The sequence below is a fragment of the Mobula birostris genome, chromosome 14 (genome assembly GCF_030028105.1).
Source record: "Mobula birostris isolate sMobBir1 chromosome 14, sMobBir1.hap1, whole genome shotgun sequence".
Lineage (NCBI taxonomy): Eukaryota > Metazoa > Chordata > Chondrichthyes > Myliobatiformes > Myliobatidae > Mobula > Mobula birostris.
Genome location: NC_092383.1, coordinates 11613274 through 11637189, shown reverse-complemented (window position 1 = coordinate 11637189; position 23916 = coordinate 11613274). Strand labels below are relative to the sequence as shown.

Sequence of the window (23916 nt, the reverse complement as noted above, 5' to 3'; positions counted from 1 at the left end):
AGCGTGGTGAGTGCCTGGTAGAGGCAAACACATTCATCATCATTATGTGCCGTGTTGAACGACGTGGGCGAACACGGCCTTTCCACGACCAAATATTTCCGCAGAAGCGGTTTGCCATTGCCTTCTTTGGGGCAGCGTCTTTACAAGCTGAGTAATTCCAGCCAATATCAATACCCTTCAGAGACTGTCTGCCTGGCATCAGTGGTCGCATATGACCAAGTATGACCTGCAGGCTAGCGGAGGGAAGAAATAGCTTACACCTCCATTGGTAGAGACCTATCTCCACCCCGCCACCCAGCAGATACATTAGGGACATTTAAGATGGGCACATGAATGAAAGAAAAATGGAGCACCATGTGGGAGGAAAGCGTTAAGATTGATCTTAGAGTAGGTTAAAAGGTTGGCATAACATCATGGGCTGAAGGGTCTGTCCTGTTCGGATCTAAAAATAGAGCTGCTGGCATGTGTTACAACTATAGCCCTTGCAGTGTAGCCCCCTGTTCCATAACATTTACTGACCAAACTATTTACACGGAAAGTCTCCTCAATAAATCATGCACGGACAAATGACAGCTTGTATTTAAATGATAAAGATCCTTTTGTGAGTACTTTGAGCTACATGTGTATGCGTGATTCATATATCATTTATGAAGCATCTTCTCAAAACTAAGTTATACACAGTAAGGGAGATGGAATAGCCCAAAATGAAAGATTCTGGGCAAGGATTCACCGTAAAGTTTGCTCGCTTCAGTGATGATTAAGTAAACAACAGCAGAATGAGCAAGGATTATTAAATAATATCTGGATAACACAGGAGTTGCTCAACAATTCCAAGAATTTAAAGTCTGATAAATGATCTCAGAGCCAGTAACAGATTACGAAGTCTGTTTGAAGTGGTGTGGCTCAGTTCACTACCAAGGTTGTAAATTATTGCGTCCTTACCTCAGATGCTTCTGCGTTGAAGTGATCCAAGGCTTGTTTTCTTAATTCCCCTTTTATAGACCCATCTAAACGCTGCAAAATGATGGAACAGAAACAGCTTCAATGCCTGCTCAGAGCCCAGATAGAAACTCTGAAAAGTTCAGATTTCACTTCTATTTTTACTCGGATGCTGGGTCCAAAATAACCCTGGCTCTTGCTTGGTCAACAGGTCTCAAGGTTCCTCTCCCTCACGGGGTAGCTGTAGCAAGGGAGTTTGGCTGTCAGTGCAGCACCGCTGCGCTCTGGCACTGGTCTGCTAAATTGCTGAGCTTCAAAGAATAAGGGCCACTTCAGCAAAAAACAGAAAATGCACAGAGTGGATGTGAAATTGACATTTCTGTCTGGGGGGAGCCCACCCTCCCACCCACACACATACAAGGTCCTCTCACCCGAAGACAGTCGAATTCTTCAGCTTCCAGTGGACTCGGATTCGGGCACGGGCACGCTGACCTTGGATCTCAACCCACCCCTGTGGACTTGCAGAGATTTGCCAACCCGTGACTCCAGCCAACGCACCGTGACTTTTGCACTTCTGATTCGACCCCCCGTTCCTCAATTCTCAGCGTCGACCACATGACCCACCACTCACCAGGACTCGAAATCCGGCCTCGTCAATGCCGGAATCCTAAACACTAGGTCTCGAACTCCAGGGAGTCACCGGACCTCGTTCCTCCTGCATACATGGAACTCCAACTCTGGAATCCGCCAACAACTCACTGAGCCCCGAGGGAGCCACCAGTTTCGTTCACGCTGATCTGTCAGCCTGACATCCCAGCCTGGTCTGTGGAGGTTCCACTTCCGAGTTGCAGACACTTAACAGTCTATCCTGTGCTCTAATTCCCCACGTTCCTTGTCCCTAAAAACCCTAACCTGACCCCAACTTCCTTCTCTGTCCCCAAAATCACCCCCACGATCCTCAAAAATATCGCTACAATAAAACAACTAAAACTGAGCCGCGACGTCAATGGAGCCATCTTGACTGGAGACGTACTGACCAAAGCCAACAAAATCCTTTGTAAAACAGATTTACGAGCTCAATTTCTCCATTAAACTTTACCTGGAAGGGATAGTGTTTAATGGTCAGGTATTCAGCAAGAATATCCAACATCCGCACCATCTGGGAAAAAATGAGCACCCGATTCCCTCGCTCGCGAAGCCTGGTCATCAGCTTATCCAGAAGGATCAGCTTGCCGCTACTCTTGATCAGATTCTGCAGAGAATCAAAGTAGGACAAAAGAATTGATGTCACCGAAAATAGCAACAGCCACACTTCAAGTCTACGTTCTACAGGACTGTGCAAAAGGCTTTGGCACATATATGTAGCTAGGGTGCCTAAGACTTTTGCACAGTAGCGTAGTAATTTTATGCATTGCACTGTACTGCTGATGCAAAAGAAAAACAAATTTCATGACATGTATTTGAGTGACGATAAACCTGAGTAACACACACAAAATGCTGGAGGAACTCAGCAGGTCAGGCAGCATCCACAGAGATGAATAAACAGTCGACGTTTCAGGCCTCCTCAGGACTGAAAAGGAAGGGAGAAGACGCCAGAATAAAACAATAGGGGGAGGGGAAGGAGGCTGGCTGGAAGGCGATAGGTGCAGCCAGATGAGTGGGAAAGGCCCAGGGCTGGAGAAAAAGGAATCTGATACGAGAAGAGAATGGACCATATGTGAAACAGGAGGAGAACCCATGGGAATTGATAGGCAAGTGAGAAGAGGTGGGAAACAGAGAAAAGGGGCGGGGGGGGGGGGTAAGGAGAAATCAACATTCACGCCATCAGGCTGGAGGCTACCTAAATGGAATACGTGTTGCTCCTCCACCCTGAGGGTGGCCTCATCCTGGCACAGACTAAACCTGATTCTAGTATGGGTCTCTATTGTGGACTAAGAGTGGGAAGGAGGCAAGGAGAGGGGATTCATGGTTGGAAAAAGGGGAGGGAGCAGGAAGCATCAGAGGGATGTTCTGTAATAATCAATAAACCAATTGTTTGGAATCAAATTTCAGGACAGGGTGTGTCTGCACCCACGCCTCCCCCTGCCCCTGGCACGCCTTCTCCGACATCTGTCCCACCACCCTCTGGCGGTGTTCCACCCTCGCCATTCCCAACATCCTTTGCTTCTGCTATAGTTACAAACTTGATCTTCACTCCATGTTGACAAATACAATATCGTACAAAAGTCTAAGGCACTCTAGCTATAAAATTGTGCCTAAGACTCTTGCACATCACTATATTTAATTGACAAGGAGTGTGCATTTATTGAACTGAAATTGCTGCAGAAGTTTATTAATAAGTTTACCAATTTAAAGCAACCAAATGGTGGAAATACTCAACAGCCTGGGCAGCACCTATGGAGAGAGAAATGGAATAAACTTTTTTAGGGTGATGACCTTCCATCAGAACTTTTCACTGGCTTCAGAGAAAGGAGGCAGTGATAGTTCAAACTAAGGGGAGGTTTCTCATAGGACGAAGGACAAAACGGATAAAAAAGGGAGGTAGGAGCTGGCTCTTTCACTTGCTATCGGAACATAGATTGATTTGCTCTCTTCGCTAAATAACAATGACAAAGAATTCCAACTAAACCTATTCAGGTGTGTTGAGAGCTTCAGGTCAAAGCCCTGCACCAGAACTGCTCTATCTACCGGGTTCCTCCAGCAGACTGTGTGTAGCTCTAGATTCCAGCAACTGCACTCTCTTGTGCCGGCACGTATTCAGTGTGTCAGTGCAAACAGAGGTCGATACACAGGCCCCTTGCCAAACAGGCACTTACAAATATGACTGCGTTTGAAATTGAGAAACTCGAGTAAGGACGCACTTTCTGGATTAACTGCACATGCTGTTAACGTTACAGCCAGGCGGAGTAGCAATAATAGAATCGTTTCCGTGTCAATCAAGTCTGTGACTGCATTGTTCTGTGACTGATACCAAACGAATAGCATGTGCGATCACCCTCTACTCATTCCATTTTTCTGAAACTAAATGAGGCATTTATTGGGAGAAGCTGCTTTAGACCCAGTTCCTTTCATTATTTCCTATTACAGTGATCTAACAATTGAGACCTGCCATGAGTCCTGTAACGTGCCACTATCCGGTCGGAGCAGAAAATTAATATCTGGGTGATCTGTGGGATTCAGGAGGGATCTGGGGCAAAGGAGCCAAAACATCTTAGTGCGACCCTATTGCAGCTCGGGATGTCGGAGTTCAGAGTCCAGTCTCTACATCCTCTGTATCTCCTCCCCATGGAACGCGGGTTTTCTACAGCTGCTTCGGTCTCTCCCACAGTCCAAAGATGTATCTGGTAGGTTATCCGATCCGATGGTTTGGTTAGTTAGGTTAGGGTTGAATCGGAGCTGTAGTGGGATGTTGGGCAGCACGGCTTGAAGGGCCTATTCAGCTTTGTATCTCTATATAATAAAATGAAAAGTGACTTCCCAGTATTGCAATCCAGAAGATTGAGGTAGGGGGCAGCATGGTAACACAGCAGTTACTGCAACACATTACAGCTGTAAGATCAGAGTTCCATTCCCTCTGCCATCTGTAAGCAATTTGCACGTTCAACACCACCCCTCCATCCCCACCCCGTGAACACGTGGGTTTCTTCCCGAAAAAAAATGCGATTTCTGTAGCATGAGCGATTAAATTGGGATGGAGGGGTCTCCCATGAAAAGGTTTATAATGTCATTAAAGTGGAATGGGAAAAGTACCGTATCTCTGGTAGATATGAAACACTGAGTGATTACTGACAGCATCTCTGATTCAGGCATCAGCAACAGGGATGAACGTTAAGTGCAGAAAACATAATGGATACAGTGTCTGTGATGATTCTGACTCGGGGACAGAGTAAATATTGAAAGTCTCTCTGCGATAGTGGTGTGTCGGTGAAACCTACATGCAACACTTCCTGACTGGTTAGTGTCTCGTCCTCCTCACAGGGTTTGACCAAGTAGCAGTGGTTGCAGCATTTCTTCAGCTCCATCATGATGTTCAGGAAGCTCGAGGACGACCCCCTGCTCCCTTTGGTGAGAGCCTTGTAATTTCTCGTCAATATCCACCTGCATCAAGAGCAAAGAAACCTCAGCAGAAAGTCGCAAGCTGTATTATAGCATTACAAAGGGCCAAGACAGAACCTATTGCTTTGTCAAACAGGTCAAAAACAGGGAGCATAAGTGAGTAAAGGAGTTGCGATGCTGCTGGTGAGGCATATTTGTATTATTGTGTGCAGTTCTTGTCACCTACTTATCAAGAAAGATGTAAGTTTGAAAGAGCACTGTGAAAACTCACAAGGATGTTGCCAAGAATTGAGGGTCTGAGTTACAGGGAAGGTGGAATAAGTAAGGACTTTATTCTCTAGATCAGGAGCTCCCAACAATTTTTTACGTCGTGAGTCAATAGCATTAAGCAAGGGGTCCAAGGGTCACAGGTTGGGAACCCCCACCCTGGAAACCCCCACCCTGGAGCATAGGAGAATGAGGTGTAATATGATCAAGGTATACAAAATTATGAGGGGTATAGATAGGGGAAACGCAAGTAGGCTTTTTCCACTGAGGTTGGGTGAGACTACAACTAGAAGTCATAGGTTAAGGGTGAAATATGAAACTTTTGAGGAGAACCTGAGGGGGTAACTTCTTCACTCAAAGGGTGGTGAAAGGAACAAGCTGCCAGAAGACGAGTTGGATGTGGGCTCGACTTCCACATTTAAGAGAAATTTGGATAATTATATGGAAGGGAGGGGTATGAAGGACTATGATCTGGGTGGGGGGATCGAGGGGACTAGGCAGTATATTAGCTAGGAACAGACTAGATGGACTAAAGGGCCTGTTGCTGTACAGGAGCGCTCAATAACACAGTGATTTATAAATTCCATGTAATTGGTACAAGGATTAAATGCATCTTGAGTTTAAGATTTTCCATTTGGAAGGTCAAAAAGGGTTTGGTACTCACCACTTGTGAACTGTGGTAGAGTGGAAACCCTCACCCCACTTATAAATAACTTGGACGTGTATTTCTAAAGCTGTGGTTATCAACTTGCACTGGAAGGTGAGATCAGTTTTTTTTCCTACTGACATGAAAATGACTGGCTGAACCTGTCAATTTTTTTCTTAATTCTACAAAACCATTACAGAAAGGTTATTTGATGCTCCACATGCACACATGATTGAGTTTGCAACCAATCATTAACTCGTCCTTGTTCTTCCATGCTTAAAGGCCAGCTTCTACCCCAGAGAAAAACTATTAAAATAGTTCCCTTGTATGCTAAAATGAACTCTTAACCTCACAATCTACTTCGTTATGATCTTGCACCTTACTATTTACCTACACTGTACTTTCTGTTACACTTTTTTCACGCATTGTTATTTACCTCAACGTACTGTGTAATGATTTGATCTGTACGAACAGTATGAACAGACAAGCTCTCGCTGTATCTGACTGCATGTATAAATTATATAAACCAATACTGATACCTGCGCAGAAAAAACAACCACCACTTCTCCCAGCCTAACCCTACTTCAGAACAGAAATACCTCCATTAACTTGTCTGCAAGACACTCCACCTATTTACCACACTGCAACGCCATGCATCATGTGTAATCACTGCAGTCAGATGTTGGGTGACCTTTGTCAGCCTCCTTTAAGTTGCTTGTTCCCTTGAATCCGGTCTGTACCTCATCCCGATTCAAGACACAGCTCAAAGACAAAGTCTATTGTAAGTTCTCAAATTAACAAACCGAGTCTATAATCTACCTTCTCCGAAGTCTAATACGTCGATTCTTTGCTAAAGGGACCAGGGGCTGGCTACAATGCAGGTTACACTGAATATACGATGATGTGCAGTGAGTGAAAAATAATCGGGAAAAGCTGCAGAAAGCTGTAAGCTCAGCCAGCTCAATCACGGGCATTAGCCTCCCCAGCATCTAGACACCTGCACAAGGAGATGCCTCAAAAAGGCGGCATTCATCATTAAGGGTCCCCATCAACCAGGACATGTCTTCTTCTCATTGCTGCAATCAAGGAAGAGGTACAGGAGCCTGAAGGCTCACACTCAACAATTCAGGAATAGCTTCTTCCCCTCTGCCATCAGATTTCCGAATGAATAATGAACCCATAAAACCTTCCTATTTTTTTCTCTTTCTTTTTGCATTACTTATTTAATTCATTTATAAATACATCTTATTGTCATTTATAGTTTTTATGACTGTGTATTTCAAAGTACTGCTACCGCATAACAACAAATTTCATGGCATATGCCGTGAAATATACAACGGTGATATTTAACCTCATTCTAATTTCTTTTAAACTCCTTCCCATAACCCTTAACTCCTTTACCAATCAAGACACCACCTAATAACAATGACCCAATACTTGGCCCCTACAGCCTTCTGTGGCAATGAATTCCACAGATTCAACACTCCTTGGCTATAGAAATTTCTCCTCACCTCAGCTTTAAAGGTTTATTTATTTTGAGACTGTTCCCTCAAATCCCAGACTCTCATACTGATGGAGACACCCACTTTAGTGAGGCCTTTCGGTGTTCAATAGTTTGCAGAGAGATCTCTCCCTGTTGTTAATGCTCAGACCAGAGGAATGGCCACTTGGGTGACAGACTGACTGCCGGGCCACCAGTATCTTAACAGAATTGCAGAAAGCTTACTGCACAGATAAAGGCCATTCAGCCCATCCATGGTATTCCCTCTTTAAGCAAGATTAAACCAACTAAACCGACAACCCTAGTCTCTCAAATTTCAAAGTAAATTTTATCAAAGTACACTTATGTCACCATATACAACCCTGAGATTAATTTCCTTACATACGTACTTAATAAATCCACAGAATAATAACCATGGCCCATCTAGTCCATGTTGAAATCATTTAAACTGCCTACTCCCATTGACCTGCACCAGCACCATAGTCCTCCATACCCCTACCATCCATGTGTTTATCCAAACTTCTCTTAAACGTTGAAATTGAGCTCACATGCACCACTTGCACTGACAGCTCATTCCACACTATCACAACCCTCTGAGTGAAGAAGTTCCCCTCATGTTCCCCTTAAACATCACCTTTCACCTTTAACCCATTAATCAAGAAACAATAATAATGGGAAAAAACAATAAATATTAACAACATGAGATGAAGAGTCCCTTAAAAGTGAGCCAAACGAATCTTTTGTTTCAGAAATGCAATCTGAAAGTGCTGCAGACCCTCAGCAGGTCAGGCAGCATTTCTGGAGAAACAGTTGACTCTTCAAGCCCGACAAAGTGTCTCAGACACAAAGCGCTACTTGTTTTTCTTTCCACTGTTGCTGGCTGAGCTGCTGAGTGTTTCCAGCATTTTCTGATTCCTAGCATTTGTAGATTTTAAGATTTTCTTTCCTTTCAGATACTCATTGAACCAGTTCCATTCCAGCAGTACATCCACTTGGCAGAAGCTTTTACACACGCTAATCTTTTTACCTCTCTCGGTGCTTTTGACAGCCGCCTAGTTTTTGACTCTTTTGTCAAAGGCAACACACACTGGATGGGCCAAAGAGCCTATTTCTATGCAATACAACTCTTGGTTTAATTCATTAAATGAGGCATAGGAGAAGAAACTGTTAAGATAATGCACAGAGCCTGTGCCCTCTTCAGCTGTCAAAGCTAGTCTGGACGACAAAATACAGCGGCTGAGGAACTTACTTATAATACTGCTTCTGTGAGGCTGACATCTCCACCCGGAGAATCTGCTCAACTTTGGCAGGCAGAGATTTCTCAACGTCCTTCTTCACTCTGCGCAACAGGAAGGGCTCTAGGACCCTGTGGAGGCTCTGGAAACCGTTCTCCCGCCCTTTGCCATGCTCTTCTTCAAAGTCTTCCCAAGAATCAAACCTGGAAGAACACATAACCAGATATCAGCCAAGTTCTTTGAACCTTGTCAACACATCGAGAACGAGAAGTGACTAACAGCACCTCCATTGGTGCAGCACTTAATGAATACCAAAATTAAGAAAACTTCTGGTTCTATTTATTCTTCCATGGAATGAGGGTTTTGCTCACTTTTTACTGACTGTCCTCAACTGCCTTTGAGGTAGTGGTGATGAGTTTCCCTCATGGACTACTACAGACCTCCTCTTGAAGTTATTTACCACAACAAAACTGAAGATAAAATTCAAGAACTTTAACACAGTGATGAGTCAGGAAAAATATATAGGAGCTCCCCAGATGCCCGGGATGATGGAAATCTATGTATAACCAAATTCTCCTGTGTAATCTTTAAAGTACTTTTTAAGATAGTAATTGAACCATAGTGGATTGAATGCGACAAGAGCAAATGCCACTTTGATCGCATGGTGAATCGAATGGGTCTCCTATATGCAAAAGGCCCTCTTTTTGCGCAGGCTTTCAAGTGTGCACGTTTTTTGTCTCGGCGGGCCTGGTTTGTCGCTCCTGCACTATAAGTAGTTCAGCTGTACTGTGGCTAACTTAATTGAGTAAATAGTTTAATCCTCCTACTCCGATATCATTCTTGCTCCTCACATACACAACAGTAATGATAATGTTTCAGTGATAACTGGAGACTGCACACATAGCTATTCATTTGATTATGGACATGGGTAGCATGAATTGGAAGGATTATAGCTACAGTATGTGGAGTGATAGATGTGGGCGGCCAGAGAAAAGGGATGTTTCTAACGGACAGAAACTAACTCACTGACGGTTCTCAGGACCGAAGACTTTACAGAAAATGGGGACAGCCTGTCTTATTGGGTCAGGATAAAGGGGGACTTGGAAGAGAATCAACAGACATGGCACCCTTGTGCCTACTTTGTTAAATATACACAAGTGCAGGAAGTGCCATGAAACAAATACATCAAGGAGGACACAACTCATTCCAATCCGCTGCTCAGTCTACAGCTCTGCTATACTTTCTATGGATACACAGAAGATTCTTTATTGTACTTACACAGCCATTTAGGACAGAAGTCAAGAGTAGGTGGATAAGAGCTCCCACTCCTGACTGCTATCACTGGGACATATAGGGTCAGAACTGGGAAGCCAAATGCCCCTCATTAGGTAGCTAAAGGGGGCCACTTGAGCAAGAAGTCCCACAGTGGTTCTGAACCCCATCAGACTGATCAGGGAGTTGACAAAGCCCCTCCTTAACACCAAGCCACGCTCGATTGCTCACAAGGGAGCAAGACAGGGGAGGGGCCTACTTTTCCGGCATGATGAAGTGCAGCAGCGACCAGAGCTCCTTCAGCGAGTTCTGCAGTGGTGTCCCCGTTATCAGCAGCCGATGGTTGGAGCGGAAGTCAATCAGGGTCCGATACAGGAGGGAGTCGTCGTTCTTCAGTCGATGAGCTTCATCAACTCCCAGGAAAGCCCAGTTTATATTGCCAAGAACAGTCTAACAGGGAAGAAAAGAGTATTAGTAATGATCACCGACAGACCTTTCAGCACAGTGACCTCCCCAAAGAATTCAAAGTCACCATGGGCTCCTTATCAGATTTCTATTTTACTTTCCTTATACAGAGATGAGGAGGCACTTCTTCAGTCAGAAGGTGGTAAATCGGGGAATTCACTGCTGTGGCAGCCAAGTCATTGGATATATTTACAGCTGAGGCTTGAATATAGGTTCTTGATTAGTAAAGGCGTCAGAGGTTATGGGGAGAAGGCAGAAGAATAGGATTGAAAGGGACAATAAATCAGCCCTGATGGAATGGCGGAGCAGACTCGCTGGGCTGATTGCCCAAATTCTGCTCCGATGTCTTATGGTCTTACACACTCAATGGCCACTTTATATGCACACTTACTCATTCGTGCAAATATCTAATCAGTTGATCATAGAGCAACAGCTCAATGCATAAAAGCATGCAGACATGGCTGAGAAGTTCAGTAGTTCAGACCAAACATCAGAATGTGATCTAAGTGACTTTGACTGTGAAATGATTGTTGGTTTCAGACAGGGTGCTTTGAGTATCTCAGAAGCAGCTGATCTGGGATTTTCACACACAACAGTCTGCAGAGTTTATGGACAATGGTGCAAAAGACAAAAATAATCCAGTGAGTGTGTGGGTGAAAATGCCTTGTTAATGAGAGGAGGTCAGAGGAGAATGGCCAGACTGGCTCAAGCTGACAGGAAGGTGACAGTAACTCAAATAACCACACGTTACAACAGTGGAGTGCAGAAGAGCATCCCTGAATGGACAACACTTCAAACCTTGAAGTGGATGGGCTTCAGCAGCAAAAGACCAGGAACATACACTCAGTGGCCACTTTACTAAGTACAGGAGGTACCTGTAGTGGCCACTGAGTGTTTATTTTTATACTGCATTAGGGACAAACACTTCACACCCTTACACAGACCAGAACGGGCTGATTGCTGGTAATAAAACTGGCCACAGGTCTGCGAAGAGACACTCGCATTCCCAATACAGTGAAGGGCTGGCTCTGAGGAACGCTGCTACATCTGAAATGCTTGATGGGGTTACACAGTATCAAAAAGCAAAGGGAGTAGTTCACAGTTAACACACATAAAAATTGCTGGCGAACGCAGCAGGCCAGGCAGCATCTATAGGAAGAGGTAGTCAACGTTTTGGGCCGAGACCCTTCGTCGTGTAGTTTACAGTTATCCTTATTACAACTGTGAACATATCCATGAAACAAAATGCTCTAAGCAGGTCAGGCCACATCTACAGAGAGAGAAACAATTCACATTTTAGATCTGGGACCAAGATCTGTTGAGTGTTCACTTTCATGTTGAACCTATTAGTTGCTCACCTTTTAGAAAAAAAAATCTGGATGTGTTATATTTGTATTGGAATATTGTGTACAGTTTTGGTCACCTACCTATAGGAAAGATGTAAATAAGGTTGAAAAAGTGCAGAGAAAATTTACAAGGATGTTGCCGGGTCTGGAGGACCTGAGTTATAAGGAAAGATTAAACAGATTAGGACTTTATTGCTTGGAACGTAGAAGATTGAGAGGAGATTTGACAAGAGGTATATAAAATTATGAGGGGTACAGACAGGATTAATGCAAGCAGTCTTTTCCCACTAAGGCTGGGTGGGACTACAACCAGAGTTCACAGGTTAGGGGTGAAAGGCGAAAATTTTAAGGTGAACATAAGGGGAAAATTGTTCACTTGGAGGGTGGTGAGAGTGTGGAACCAGCTGCCAGTGCAAGTGGTGCATGCAAGCTCGATTTCAACACTTAAAGAAAAATTAGGATAGGTACATGGATGGTAAGGGGTATGGACGACTGTGGTCAATAGTAGAAGACAGTTTAAATGGCTCAACACAGACTAGATGGGCTGAAGGGCTTGTTTTTGCCATACCTTTCTATGACTATCTGAATAACACAGACAATGTTTCTGGAATAGTTTCTTCCCGTTTGCTATCAAATTTCTGATCGGTCCATGAACTAATGGACACCATCTCATTATTCTGCTTTCGCACTGTTTGTTCATATTTTTGTAACTTTTAGTAATTTTTTTTAAAACCTTAAAACAAGTTTCGCGATCCGTCAGTGACAATAAACCTGATTCTCATTCACAAGTGGGCCCCTTCATACAAAATGTACACATGAACAGATGCTTAACTACCTCCACAGCACGACAGAAAGGCAAAGATCAGAAAAAGTGATTGTTTCCCCCATGTATGTCCAATCACACTTCAACTTGTCCAAACATTGCCTTATATTCTGGACATTCCCAGCACTGAAATTAAATTCCAGTGGAAGAGTACACACCCCTAAGAAACTGGTGCAAAACACTTGCTCCCCTAGTGATCTGGCAGCTTTCCTACTGAGCCAGGGTAAGTGGGACCGATGGAAGTTTTCATGATATTGAAGAGAGTTAAGCATTTCTACTTGCGGGGAGCTGTGAATTAGGGAAGACAATATGGCCACGTCTTTAAGGAGTAAAGTTAGGAAATGTATGTCACAACGTGAAAATGGACCCTTTGGCCCATTGGGTCCATACTAGCCCATTTACACTAACCCCTTTTTATTTTCCCCCTCAAACTCCCCCAGATTTTTACCACTCACTTACACATCAGGGGCAATTTGCAGATGGCCAATTAACTAACCTACCAACCCTCAACTTTGGTATGTGGGATGAAACCAGATAATTACAGGGAGCACATGCAAGCTTCATGCAGACAGCGCCAGGGGTTAGGATTGAAGCTGGGTCACTGGATCTTGAGAAGCTGCTTCACTGTTCTGAAAATGCTGGGGCAACAACTAGCTTTTAAGTCCGAGACTGGGAGGTTCATGCTCACTGAAGTCTGAAGCAGATGTTGGTACATGGCGTCAGCTATTATCTCAGTGAACTGCCTGAGGAACTGGTAAGGTCCCTGTTGCAGTGTCCAGGTCAGGATGGCAGTGACCAAAGGCAGGGTGGAAAGAATACTTCATGCATCCCCAGTGCCAGAGTGGCCATATCCCAGACCCAGCACTATTGTTTAAGTTATCAGTCAGAGCCTGAAGTTTTATTACCTTATCCTTCAGCAAGATCTCGTATGTTGTTATCAGAACATTAAACTTCAATCGTTTAGTCTGAGGGTGTATCCAATCATATTCCCGGATCTAAGGGACAGAAAGATTTAATTAGCTCTAAGCATGCCGTTAACATAGAACAGAACAGCATAGTACATCCCCATTGGCCCATGACCTTTTAAGTTACTCCACAACGAATCAAACCTTCCCCTCCTACATAGTCCATAACCCTCCTTTTTTCTTTTATCTATGAGCCTATCAAGAGTCTCTTAAATGTCCCTGATTATCTGCCTCAACCCCCACTGCCAGCAATGCATTCCAGCCACTTACCACTGCCTGTGTAAAAAACTACCCCTGACGTCTTCCCTAAACCTTTCTCCAGTCACCTCTGGTATTAGCACAGCATTAGATGCTTTGACAGTCACCCAGTGACTTATACTAACAACCTCACGGTTATGGTCTTTTGCAAGTGTGACCACCGACCGTGTTAGTAAGCACACAGAGCATACAACCTGCAGGCAAGGTGAGGATGGCTCAGACTGTGCTGCCACCCAGAGACAGCGCAACTTCAGACCCCTGCTCACTCAACTGATTAAGCGAGCAGGAAACTGAGCTATGGAAAACCTGGCTCAGGTCTGTTGCCTGATCCCTAGTGTATTTGGTTGAAAACAATGCAGCGGGTCTCAAAGTGCGGGGACAGAAAGGCAAAACTGGCTTTCTCAGATGCTGACATTTTCAAATGTCAATCACTAACTCTCAATCTCTGAAGTAAACACACAAAATAAAACAGCCAACTCTCTGAGGAAGGAGTTGGATTGTTTTCCATCAGGGGGATCATAGGTACAACTGGGCACATGATGGAAGAAAATACCAACAATGAATGGACTTACTGAATGAAAGAAATATATTCAAAAACTAATTGAACTGTGGAAAAAAACAATGACTGTGGAGCTAAGCACCTAACACATTTTTTTGCACTAGTTTGAAAAATTAAAACTCTGAAGCATTTTTGAAGACGGCAAAATAGCGTTTCATCGGGGCATCTTTAAATAAAAACAACCTGGTTTAAAATATCACCTGGGTAGTATAGTGAAAGGGCACAGCCCATTATTACCAGGAACACATTAAGCCCCGTGAATCACAACCCAGCTTTAAACTACAGAAAAGTAACATTGGCAGGTACATTAATAATGTGGAGTCACACCCCAGTGGGCAAAGTCTACAAAAACAGCAGAGCGGAAGCTTTGCAAGTGACTGAGCCTGAGGATCTAAAGGTGAAGTACTAGTCACATTTCCATCCAGTACTGCCCAGGCATTATCCAGTTTATCAGATGCTGATTAACCTGCAGTGCATTTCCCGCAACTGATGTAATTTCAAACTCCGCGATCTTGGCCAAGTGTTTGCAAGCAAGGCGTCAGTCACACTGACCGTATTGCGACTCATGACATCGCCAATGTAGACAACCACATTCATGTTGGGCTCCCAGATTTCGAACTCTCTCTGCCAGGAAGTGAGGGTAGACAATGGGACAACCAGCAGGAAGGGGCCGTACAGCATGTGCTGGTTGAATAAGTTTGAGAGGAAGGAGATGGTCTGGATAGTTTTACCCAGACCCATTTCATCGGCCAGGATCACACTGTTGCCCCTGAGGGAATGGAGAAAGAAAAAAAAAGCTGTCAAAAAAAGACTTACTGACCAAAAGGAAGGTGTGATTGGAACTAAACATGCAACACCAACTTTGTCTGGATGCATAAAGGCTTGGTATGGTAACTGCTCTGCCCATGACCGCAAAGAACTGCAGAGAGTTGTGGACACAGCTCAGCACGTCAGAGCAACCAGCCTCCCCTCTATGGACTCTGTCTGTACTTCTCGTAACGCAGCCAGCATAATTAAAGACCACACCCACCAAGAAGTTCTCTTCTCCCCTCTCCCACTGGGAAGATACATAAACCTGACAAGATATACCAACAGGCTCAAGGATAGTTTCTCTCCCACGGTTACCAGACTATTGAACTGTCCTCTTGTACAATATGATGGACTCTCGGCCTCACAGTCTATCTCATTATGATCTTACACTTTATCCTTTACCTGTACTGCACTTTTTTGGTAACCTTTACACCTTATTCTGCATTGTCATTGTTTTACCTTATTCTCTCTCAATGCACTGGGTAGTGACCTGATCTGTAAAGCAGTATGCAAGACAAACCTTTTTTTTTCTGTATTTTGGTACTTGTGGTAATAATAAACCATTACCAATATGAATTTTCCAAATCTAACCACAGACTGCTTTTAGTTATATTCTTTCATATTTAAGTTTTGAAGAGTCGACAATTTGCAACCCAATTCCCTCCTCAATTTTACTTTGGCAGTGATTAATGAGGTCTGATCCTCTGTTCCTGCCCTCAACGGATGGAAAGGCTGGGAGTTTGCTAATGACATCACAGTTCATTACTATTTCCCTCAAGCTGTTGGGAACTGATAGGACAGGCACGGGCACTCGGTCACACCCCACTCACCCTGGCAAGCCTCGTGCCAAAAGGAGACATCAGGAATGGGATTCATGTGCAATTAAACCCATAAGGGACACATGGCGAGGCTGGAAACCATTCAGTACTTTGTGCCCGCTCTGACATTTAGGAAGTCTATGGCTGATCTATTAACAGTGCATTTTCCGGCATTAATCTCAAACCCATGAATCCTCTAATATTGCGAAGGTATTTGCTTTGAATATGTCCATCCACCAGGTCTCCAGTGCCCTCTTGGGTACAGAATTCCTCAGATTCATCACTCCTCCGGTGAAGTTTCAACTCATCTCTGTCCTGAATGATCAGCCCCTTATTAATACACTATTGGTTAAGACTCCACACGTCTACCCTGCCCAATTCCATGATAAATTTTGTACATTCTAAAGAGATCACCTATTATAAATCTAATCTCCTGAGAATTGCCCAATCCAATGAATCTCACCTCATGACAAACATGGATTGTCACTGCACTTCCCTCTTGCAAGTTGAAAGTAGCGTAGGTTTGCATGCAATATTCCAGGTCTAATCTCACCAAGGCCCCATATAGTTCTACTGAAAGGTTTCTACTGTAGGCTAACACCTCTTGCAAAGGGTACAGTGCACTTTTTAGTTATTTGATACACTTGAAGTACATTTTCCAATTCCGCACCATTCTAATGTGCTATCGCTTACGTGAAGCTCTTGAAACAAACTGCAGAAGGTACTTGCATGATAGTGGACATATAATTTACTATTAGGATAATGGTGAATATTGGAGGCTCGGGTTGAGGTGTTTGATGTTGCGGTGTTCGCCGAGCTTGGCAATTAGCTTGCAGATGTTTCATCACCAGTCGAGGTGACATCCTCAATGCGCAGTTGTTGGTCGTTTCTCTCTAGGAGTGCTCGTGCTTATAAAGGCCCCCATTCGCCTGCCTCAGTCCTGACTGGCTACCCCCTCAGCGGACCTTGGAATTCTATTGGCTTGTATTTCTTTGGCTCTTAGAGGTTTGTAGATGGCATCTATTTCAATATGTTTGTTTACAGAGTTTTCAGAGGAGAACCGTGCTATACGAACGCGAGCATTCCCAGAGAGAAACACCAACAATTGCACACAGAGGATGTCATCTCGACTGGTTATGAAATATCTGCAAGCTACTGCTAAGCTTGCCGAACACTGCAACATCAAATAACTTACCATTACAAATGTATTCAAGAAAAAGTTTTTGAACCCTTTGTAATTACCTGTTTTTCTGCGTTACTCATAAAATGTGGTCTGATCTTCATCTAAGTTACATAATAGACAAACACAATCTGCCTAAGCTAATAACACACAAAAAAGTGTACTTTTCAAATCTTCATTGAACACATGGTTTAATCATTCACAGTCGAGGCTGGAAAAAGTATGTGAATCCTTGTATTTCATAACTGGTAGAACCTCCTTTAGTAGCAATAATCTTCACCGAATGTTTCCTGTAGCTGCTGATCAGACTTGCACAATGGCAAGAAAATTTAGACCATTCCTCCATACAATAACTGTTTCAGTCCATCCATACTTCTGGGATACCTTGCACGAACAGCCCTCTTCAGGTCATGCCACAGAATCTCAACTGGGTTAAGGTCTGGACTCTGACTTGACCATTCCAAAACACAAATTTCCATCTTTTTAAACCACTCTGTTGTTGATCTACTCTTATGTTTCAGATCATTGTCTTGTTGCATCATCCAACTTCTTTTAAGCTTCAGGTGACGGACTGCTACTCTGACATTCTCCTGTAAAATGCCACGATACAATTTTGAATTCATTGCTCCCTCAATGATTGCAAGCTGTCCAGGCCCTGAGGCAGCAAAGCAGACCCAAACCATGATGCTCCTTCCACCATGCTTCACAGTTCGGATGAGATTTTGGTGTTGCTGTGCAGTGTCCCTTTTCCTCCAAACATAGCAGTTCAACTTTTGTCTCATCTGTAAACAGAACATTGTCCTAGAAGCATTGAGGAACATCCAGGTGGTCTTTTGCAAACTTGTGTGAGGTGCAGTATTGTTTTTTTTTGGACAGCAGTAGTTTCCTCTGTGGTGTCCTTCCATGAACAGCATCCTTGTTCAGCGTTATTCTTACAGCAGACATATCAGCAGAGACTTTAGCAAGTTCTAGAGGTTTCTGCAGGTCTTTTGCTGTTACTCTTGGGTTCTTTTTCACCTCCTTCAGCATTGCATGTTGTGCTCTTGGTGTGATCTTTGCAGGACCCCCACTCCTTGGGAAAGTAGCAACAGCACTGAATTTCCTCCATTTGTAGAGAATTTCTCTTATTGTGGACTGATGAACACTCAGGTCTTTAGAAATGCTTTTGTAGCCTTTTCCAGTTTTCATGCATCTTCTTCTTCCAAGATCTTCTGAAAGTTGTTTTGATCGAGGCATGGTGCACATAAACAAATCTTTATTGAGAAGAGCATGCTCTGTCAGTAACCTGACTTTGAGTGTCTTTTTTATAGGGCAGGGTATCTCTACAAACCACACTTCCAATCTCATCTCATTGACTGGGACAGCTGATTCCAAATAGCTTTAGTAGAAAGCATTACCCCAGAGGTTCACATACTTTTTTTGAATCTAGATTGTGATTGTTTAAATGTTGTACAAGAAGTAGTACAATTGTTTGTGTGTTGATAGTTTAGGCAGATTGTATTTATTATTATGACTTAAGATGAAAATCAGAGCACATTTTATGAGTAGTTAATGCAGAAAACCAGGTAATTGTTCACAAACTTTTTCTTGCAACTGTACTAATGAACTGAACTACCCCGGCACAATAACATTATTGGGGCATATACCCGACAGCTGGATCCCTCTGGTTTGGGTTAGTATGACACCTGCTGCCTTCTACCTATACTGATCCAAATGTGACTTTCAATACAAGCAATGATGTTAACTAGTCAATCAATTATTGATGTTCACTAGACAATCAATTCGAAAGCAAATAAGGATGCCCAATCAATGCTGGCCACAATTACAACACGCATGCCCTATTTATAAGAAAATTTCTTTAAAAAATTAATCACAACTCTTAGATTGCATCCAAATACATACTTGCACCAGGAGTGAATGAGCCAATTCAGACCCTCAAGTTGGTAATCCCTCAATTCCAAGCCCTCACTACCGATATAGGTAGGCTGCTTCTTTATGGCAACAAATCTCGGCCTCTGCTTCAAGACCTGGAAAAGATGAATCGAGTATCTTTTATTTCTCTGACTATGAATTAGCAAAGCCCCCTGTAAATAAGTGGTGGGGAAGAAAACTGACTGTTTGAAGAGTTAATATAAGATTCAATGGGTCCAATGGCATTCTGTTTCCTTGGGAGGATATACAAAACTATACTAGAGGATCTACAGCAACCCAGGTTCAATTCCCGCCACTGTCTGTAAAGAGTTTGTACGTTCTCCTTGTGACCTCATGGGTTTTCACACACATCCAAAGACATACCGGTTGGTAGGTTAACTGGTCATTGTCAATTGTCCCGTGATTAGGTTAGGGTTAAATCGGGGGTTTACTGGGCAGTGTGGCTTGAAGGGTGTGAAAGGCCTATTCCATGCTGAATCTCGTGGAGTACTTGTAAAGTACTAATGGTGCCAGTGATTCAGCCTGTATGACACTGTCCTATTATAGTCCACGATATACTACAGATCAGGGGTTCCCAATCCTTTTTATGCCATGGACCCAGACCATTAACAGGGTGGTCAGTTTGGGAATCTCTGCTACAGATTCATCTAAAGGGCCAACTGCTCCTCGTGTGTGTGTGTGCCATGCTTGCCTAATAGACAAGGCATTAAGTTTGAGTCAGAAAGTTATGTTGCAACTTTATAAAACTCTGGTGAGGCCACATCTAGAGGGTTGGAATTCAATTCTGGTTGCCCCTTTATAGGAAGAATGTGGAGGCTTTGGAGAAGGTGTAGAAGAGGTTCACTGGGATGCTGCCTGGATTACAGGGTATGTGCTATAAGGAGAGGTCAGTCAATCTTGGGTTATTTTCTCTTGAGTGACGGAGGCTTGGGTGGGGGGGGAACAACTGTTAGAAGTTTATAAAGTTTAGAGAGGCACAGAAAGAGAAGACAGCTGATATTCTTCATACAGGATCAATATCTCTAATACCAGAGAGCATGCATTTAAGGCATTTAAGGTTGGTTCACAGGAAATGTGCAGGGCAGGGTTTTTTTTTGACATAGACTAGTGGGAGCCTGAATATCACAGAGGCACTTAAGAAGCTCTTAGATAGCCACATGAGTGTGCAGGGACTGGAAGGATATGGGCATTGCGTAGATGTTTAATTAGGCATTTAAAGTTCAGCACAATATTGTGGGCCAGAGGACTTGTTCTTGTGCTGCCCTGTTCTAAAGTCGAGGTGAACGGGGTCCTTCCAATGCACCTCTCACCAGTAATCAAGGTGAGACTCTAGGGTTGGACAGCCAATGAAATCCGGTGTCTCAAGTACACCTATGCCACAGAGATATATATTCAACCATCAAATGCGTAACTCTATCCTTCTCAATTCAGTGACCTCACAAAAAAGAGTGATGCTAACTTTTACAAGAATGGTTCGATCTGCTGGATATCACTTCATGCCTGCAGTGGAGAGGGAGCAGAGCTGTACTACAATGGATCTGGGGTGGGGATTCCAGCTGCAGGATTGGAGAAGGAGATGGTGTAGAGGGCATACTTGATGGTGCTGTACAGGACACAACTTGTTACTCTCGAAGGCTAAATATCTGGCACACAATCCTTTTAAAAGGCCAACGCTGAATTCACTGATGAAGGGTCTCGGCCCGTAACGTCGACTATACTCTTTTCCATAGATGATGCCTGGCCTGCTGAGTTCCTCCAGCATTTCGTGTCGCTCGGATTTCCAGCATCTGCAGATTTTCTCGTTTGTGATTACATTAACGAAAACATCTGCTTCAGCATTCCTTAACAATAAGGAACCCAAGGAGCAACTTTCTCCACCCAAAGGGCGTTTAATGAGCTGCCAGAGGAAGTGACTGAAGCAAGTGTTAACAACTAAAAGACACTAGGATGGGCATATGGTTAGGAAAGTTTTAGATCAGGGTACCCAACTTTTTTTATGCCATGGACTCCCACCATTAACCGAGGGGTCCATGGAATCCAGGTTGGGAGGCCTTGCTTTAGAGGGTTACAGACCAAACATGGGTGGGCAAATAGGACTAGCTTAGATGGGATTTTTGGTCACATGGATAAGAATTTTAGTCACATAGACCAACTGAACTGTAGGTTTCTATGCAGGTTTACTCTACGACTTTATAACTGTGTATTTTTACAACTTTGGCCATAATCCCAATTTTTGAGCGTTTTGAGGGGAAGATAACAAGATTATACTGAACATAAACATGGTACCTTCACAAATGACAATCACCTTGCAGTCTTTGGAAGGAATCGTTTTGGAATTGTGGCGGTTATTGAAGGCATCAATGCACGCCTGGAACTTTCTGGAAATCAGTGCGCCATCCTCCCAGCTGCAGTCCACATACGGCAGACCCATCCACTTGCAGAGATAGTCGGGCTGGCCAGAGGACGAGGTTTTGTGGCTGGAATGTGCTACAGTGCAAGAGGCAGGTAAGAGTCAGAGACCACACACGAACAACGAGTATTACTTGCCCATTCTCTGCTTGCAGACATCACTCACAAAGCTGCTAGTTATTTCAATTCCCTGACCACCTCAGCTGCAAGTGGTGAGTTCAACCCGGAACCACATACTGGCTAGCACTGAAGGAAGCAAAAGCAGTAACTGATTAAAGAATAGTTAAGCTCCAGGTATACGTAAAACTGTAACTTTGAATTCCATCACAGAGTTACGCAGGGCAGCGAAACAGTGTAACGCTTCCCTGTGCCGGCAATCAGGGTTCAATTCCTGCCACTGTCTGCAAGGAGCTTGTAAGTTCTCCCTGTGACCATGTGGGATTCCTCCGGATGCTCCGGTTTCTACCTACATTCCAAAGACGTACAGGTTAGTAGGTTAATTGGTCGTATGAGTGTAACTGAGCATTGGCCCGAAAGACTCCGTCACTGCGCTGTTTCTCTAAATGAAACACCACCCAGAAAGTTTGTTCTAATTTTAAAACCGTCTAGATAAGTACCCTGACCTGACGGTCACACATTAATTTTAACAACTATTTCCTCTAATTTTACAACGTAAGTAATGTGAGCGACCTTATTACAGCTCGGGGCGGGGCATTCTGGAGTTCAGAGTTCAGAGTTCAATTGTGGTGCTGTCTGTCAGGAGGCTGTGCATTCTCCCCATGAACATGTGAGTTTCCTCCAGTTGCTCCGGTTTCCTCACAAAGTCCAAAGTCATACCGGTTAGTAGGTCAATTGGTCACTGTAAATTGGCCCATGATGAGTCAGGCAGCACAGCTCATCGGGCCAGAAGGGCCTGTTCTGTACTGTAAAATAAAAACTGAAATAAATAAAATGAAAGCTAACCTTCTGAAAGGTGAAAAAGGATTTAGAGTCAGGTGATCTCCATCATCTGTGAAAACCTGGAGCCTAACTATTCATAAATAAAGGACTGCGCTTATTTGCTTCAATGCGTTGAGGCTGTGACCGTGGCTGGACGTGGGCCAAGACTGGGAAAAGGTGGACTGAGCTCATGCATCAGTGAACTTACCTGAAGAGTCAGGGGTTCCACTGATAAATATCGTACTGCTTCCTGCAGCTGGTTTGTGTGTTGGGTTCAAAGGGAAACAACCTCAACTCACTCTCGAGCTCCTGATCCATATGCAGAGTCTGACCAACAATGGAGCGAATTGTGTCGGAGTAAATCCTCCAGTGCTCTCTAAGTGTCAGTGCTTTGCTGGAGGAGAGAAAGAAGGTCTGAAGGCCACCACTGCACCTCAAGGTGCGGCACAGTAGCGCAGTGGTTAGGACGAGGCTTTACAGTACCAGTGACCTGGGTTCAATTCCCGCCACTGCCTGTAAGGAGTCTGTATGCTTTCCCCATGACAGCGTAGGTTTCCTCTAGGTGCCCCAGTTTCGACCCATAGTCTAAAGACGCACTGGTTGGTAGGTTGACTGGTCACTATAAACTGTCCCATGATTAGGCTAGGAATAAATCAGGGGATTGCTGGGCGACATGACTCAAAGGGCCGATTCCTCACTGCACGTCAATAATTAAATAAATAAAGATGGACACAGAGCTGCCTGCATTTAAGAGCACCCCAAGCTCCCTCCGGTCTGATAGCAGCCCATGAATGAGTGAACAGACTTCAACAGAAATAAACCCCAAGGTAGTACCCAACTTCAACCACTCCTCAAAATAAAAAAGTAAAATTAATTAATTACTAAATACAGAAATGCCATCGAGGACCTGAGGTGAGAAGTACAAATGTATTGGACGGGAAGTATGTTAAATAAGGGAGAAAAGGACTGGCCTTGCTTCTATGTTGTAATTTTTGATCTCTGAAGCTGTTTAATAACATGATTTCCTCAGTACAAATTTGAGCCACAGGGAAGTGGAAAAGTTTCCATTCTGTGAATGATCACAGAAGAACGGGGCGGCACGGTTACTGCAATGCTCGAACAGCGGCAGCTGTAAGACTGGGGTACAATTCCTGCTGCTGTCTACGAGGAGTTTGTACATTCTCCCCGTAAGGTGTGAATCTCCGATTTCCTTCCACATTCCAAAGACGTACAGTTAAGGGCACGGTATGTTGGCACGTGGGCATGCTATCTTGGCACACAAAGTGTGGCGACATTCGTGGGCTGGCCAGCACAATCCTCATTGATTTTATTTGACGCAAACAACACATTTCACTGTACCTTTCAATGTATACGTGACAAACAAAGCTCATCTTTATAATTTTCTGAGAATCCCTAAGGCTGCTGCTGATCTGTGAAACACACCGCTTCTAAACTACACTATACAGGTAACAATAGCCTTTATCAATATAAAAATG

General features: G+C 43.8%; 1 protein-coding gene across 8 annotated transcripts in view; it reads right to left on the bottom strand.

The window, feature by feature from the left end:
* Positions 1 to 23916, bottom strand: part of chd2 (chromodomain helicase DNA binding protein 2) — a 130458-nt gene that overhangs the window by 47294 nt on the left and 59248 nt on the right. For all 8 annotated transcript variants that reach the window (XM_072278097.1, XM_072278099.1, XM_072278100.1 and 5 more), the window contains 9 exons: positions 21378 to 21559; positions 19043 to 19167; positions 14885 to 15101; positions 13456 to 13545; positions 10176 to 10366; positions 8659 to 8847; positions 4875 to 5037; positions 2039 to 2191; positions 943 to 1014 (listed from right to left, as the gene is read on the bottom strand). In XM_072278097.1, the coding sequence (XP_072134198.1) occupies positions 943 to 1014; positions 2039 to 2191; positions 4875 to 5037; positions 8659 to 8847; positions 10176 to 10366; positions 13456 to 13545; positions 14885 to 15101; positions 19043 to 19167; positions 21378 to 21559 (1382 nt within the window). The remainder of the gene's footprint in view (positions 1 to 942; positions 1015 to 2038; positions 2192 to 4874; positions 5038 to 8658; positions 8848 to 10175; positions 10367 to 13455; positions 13546 to 14884; positions 15102 to 19042; positions 19168 to 21377; positions 21560 to 23916) is intronic.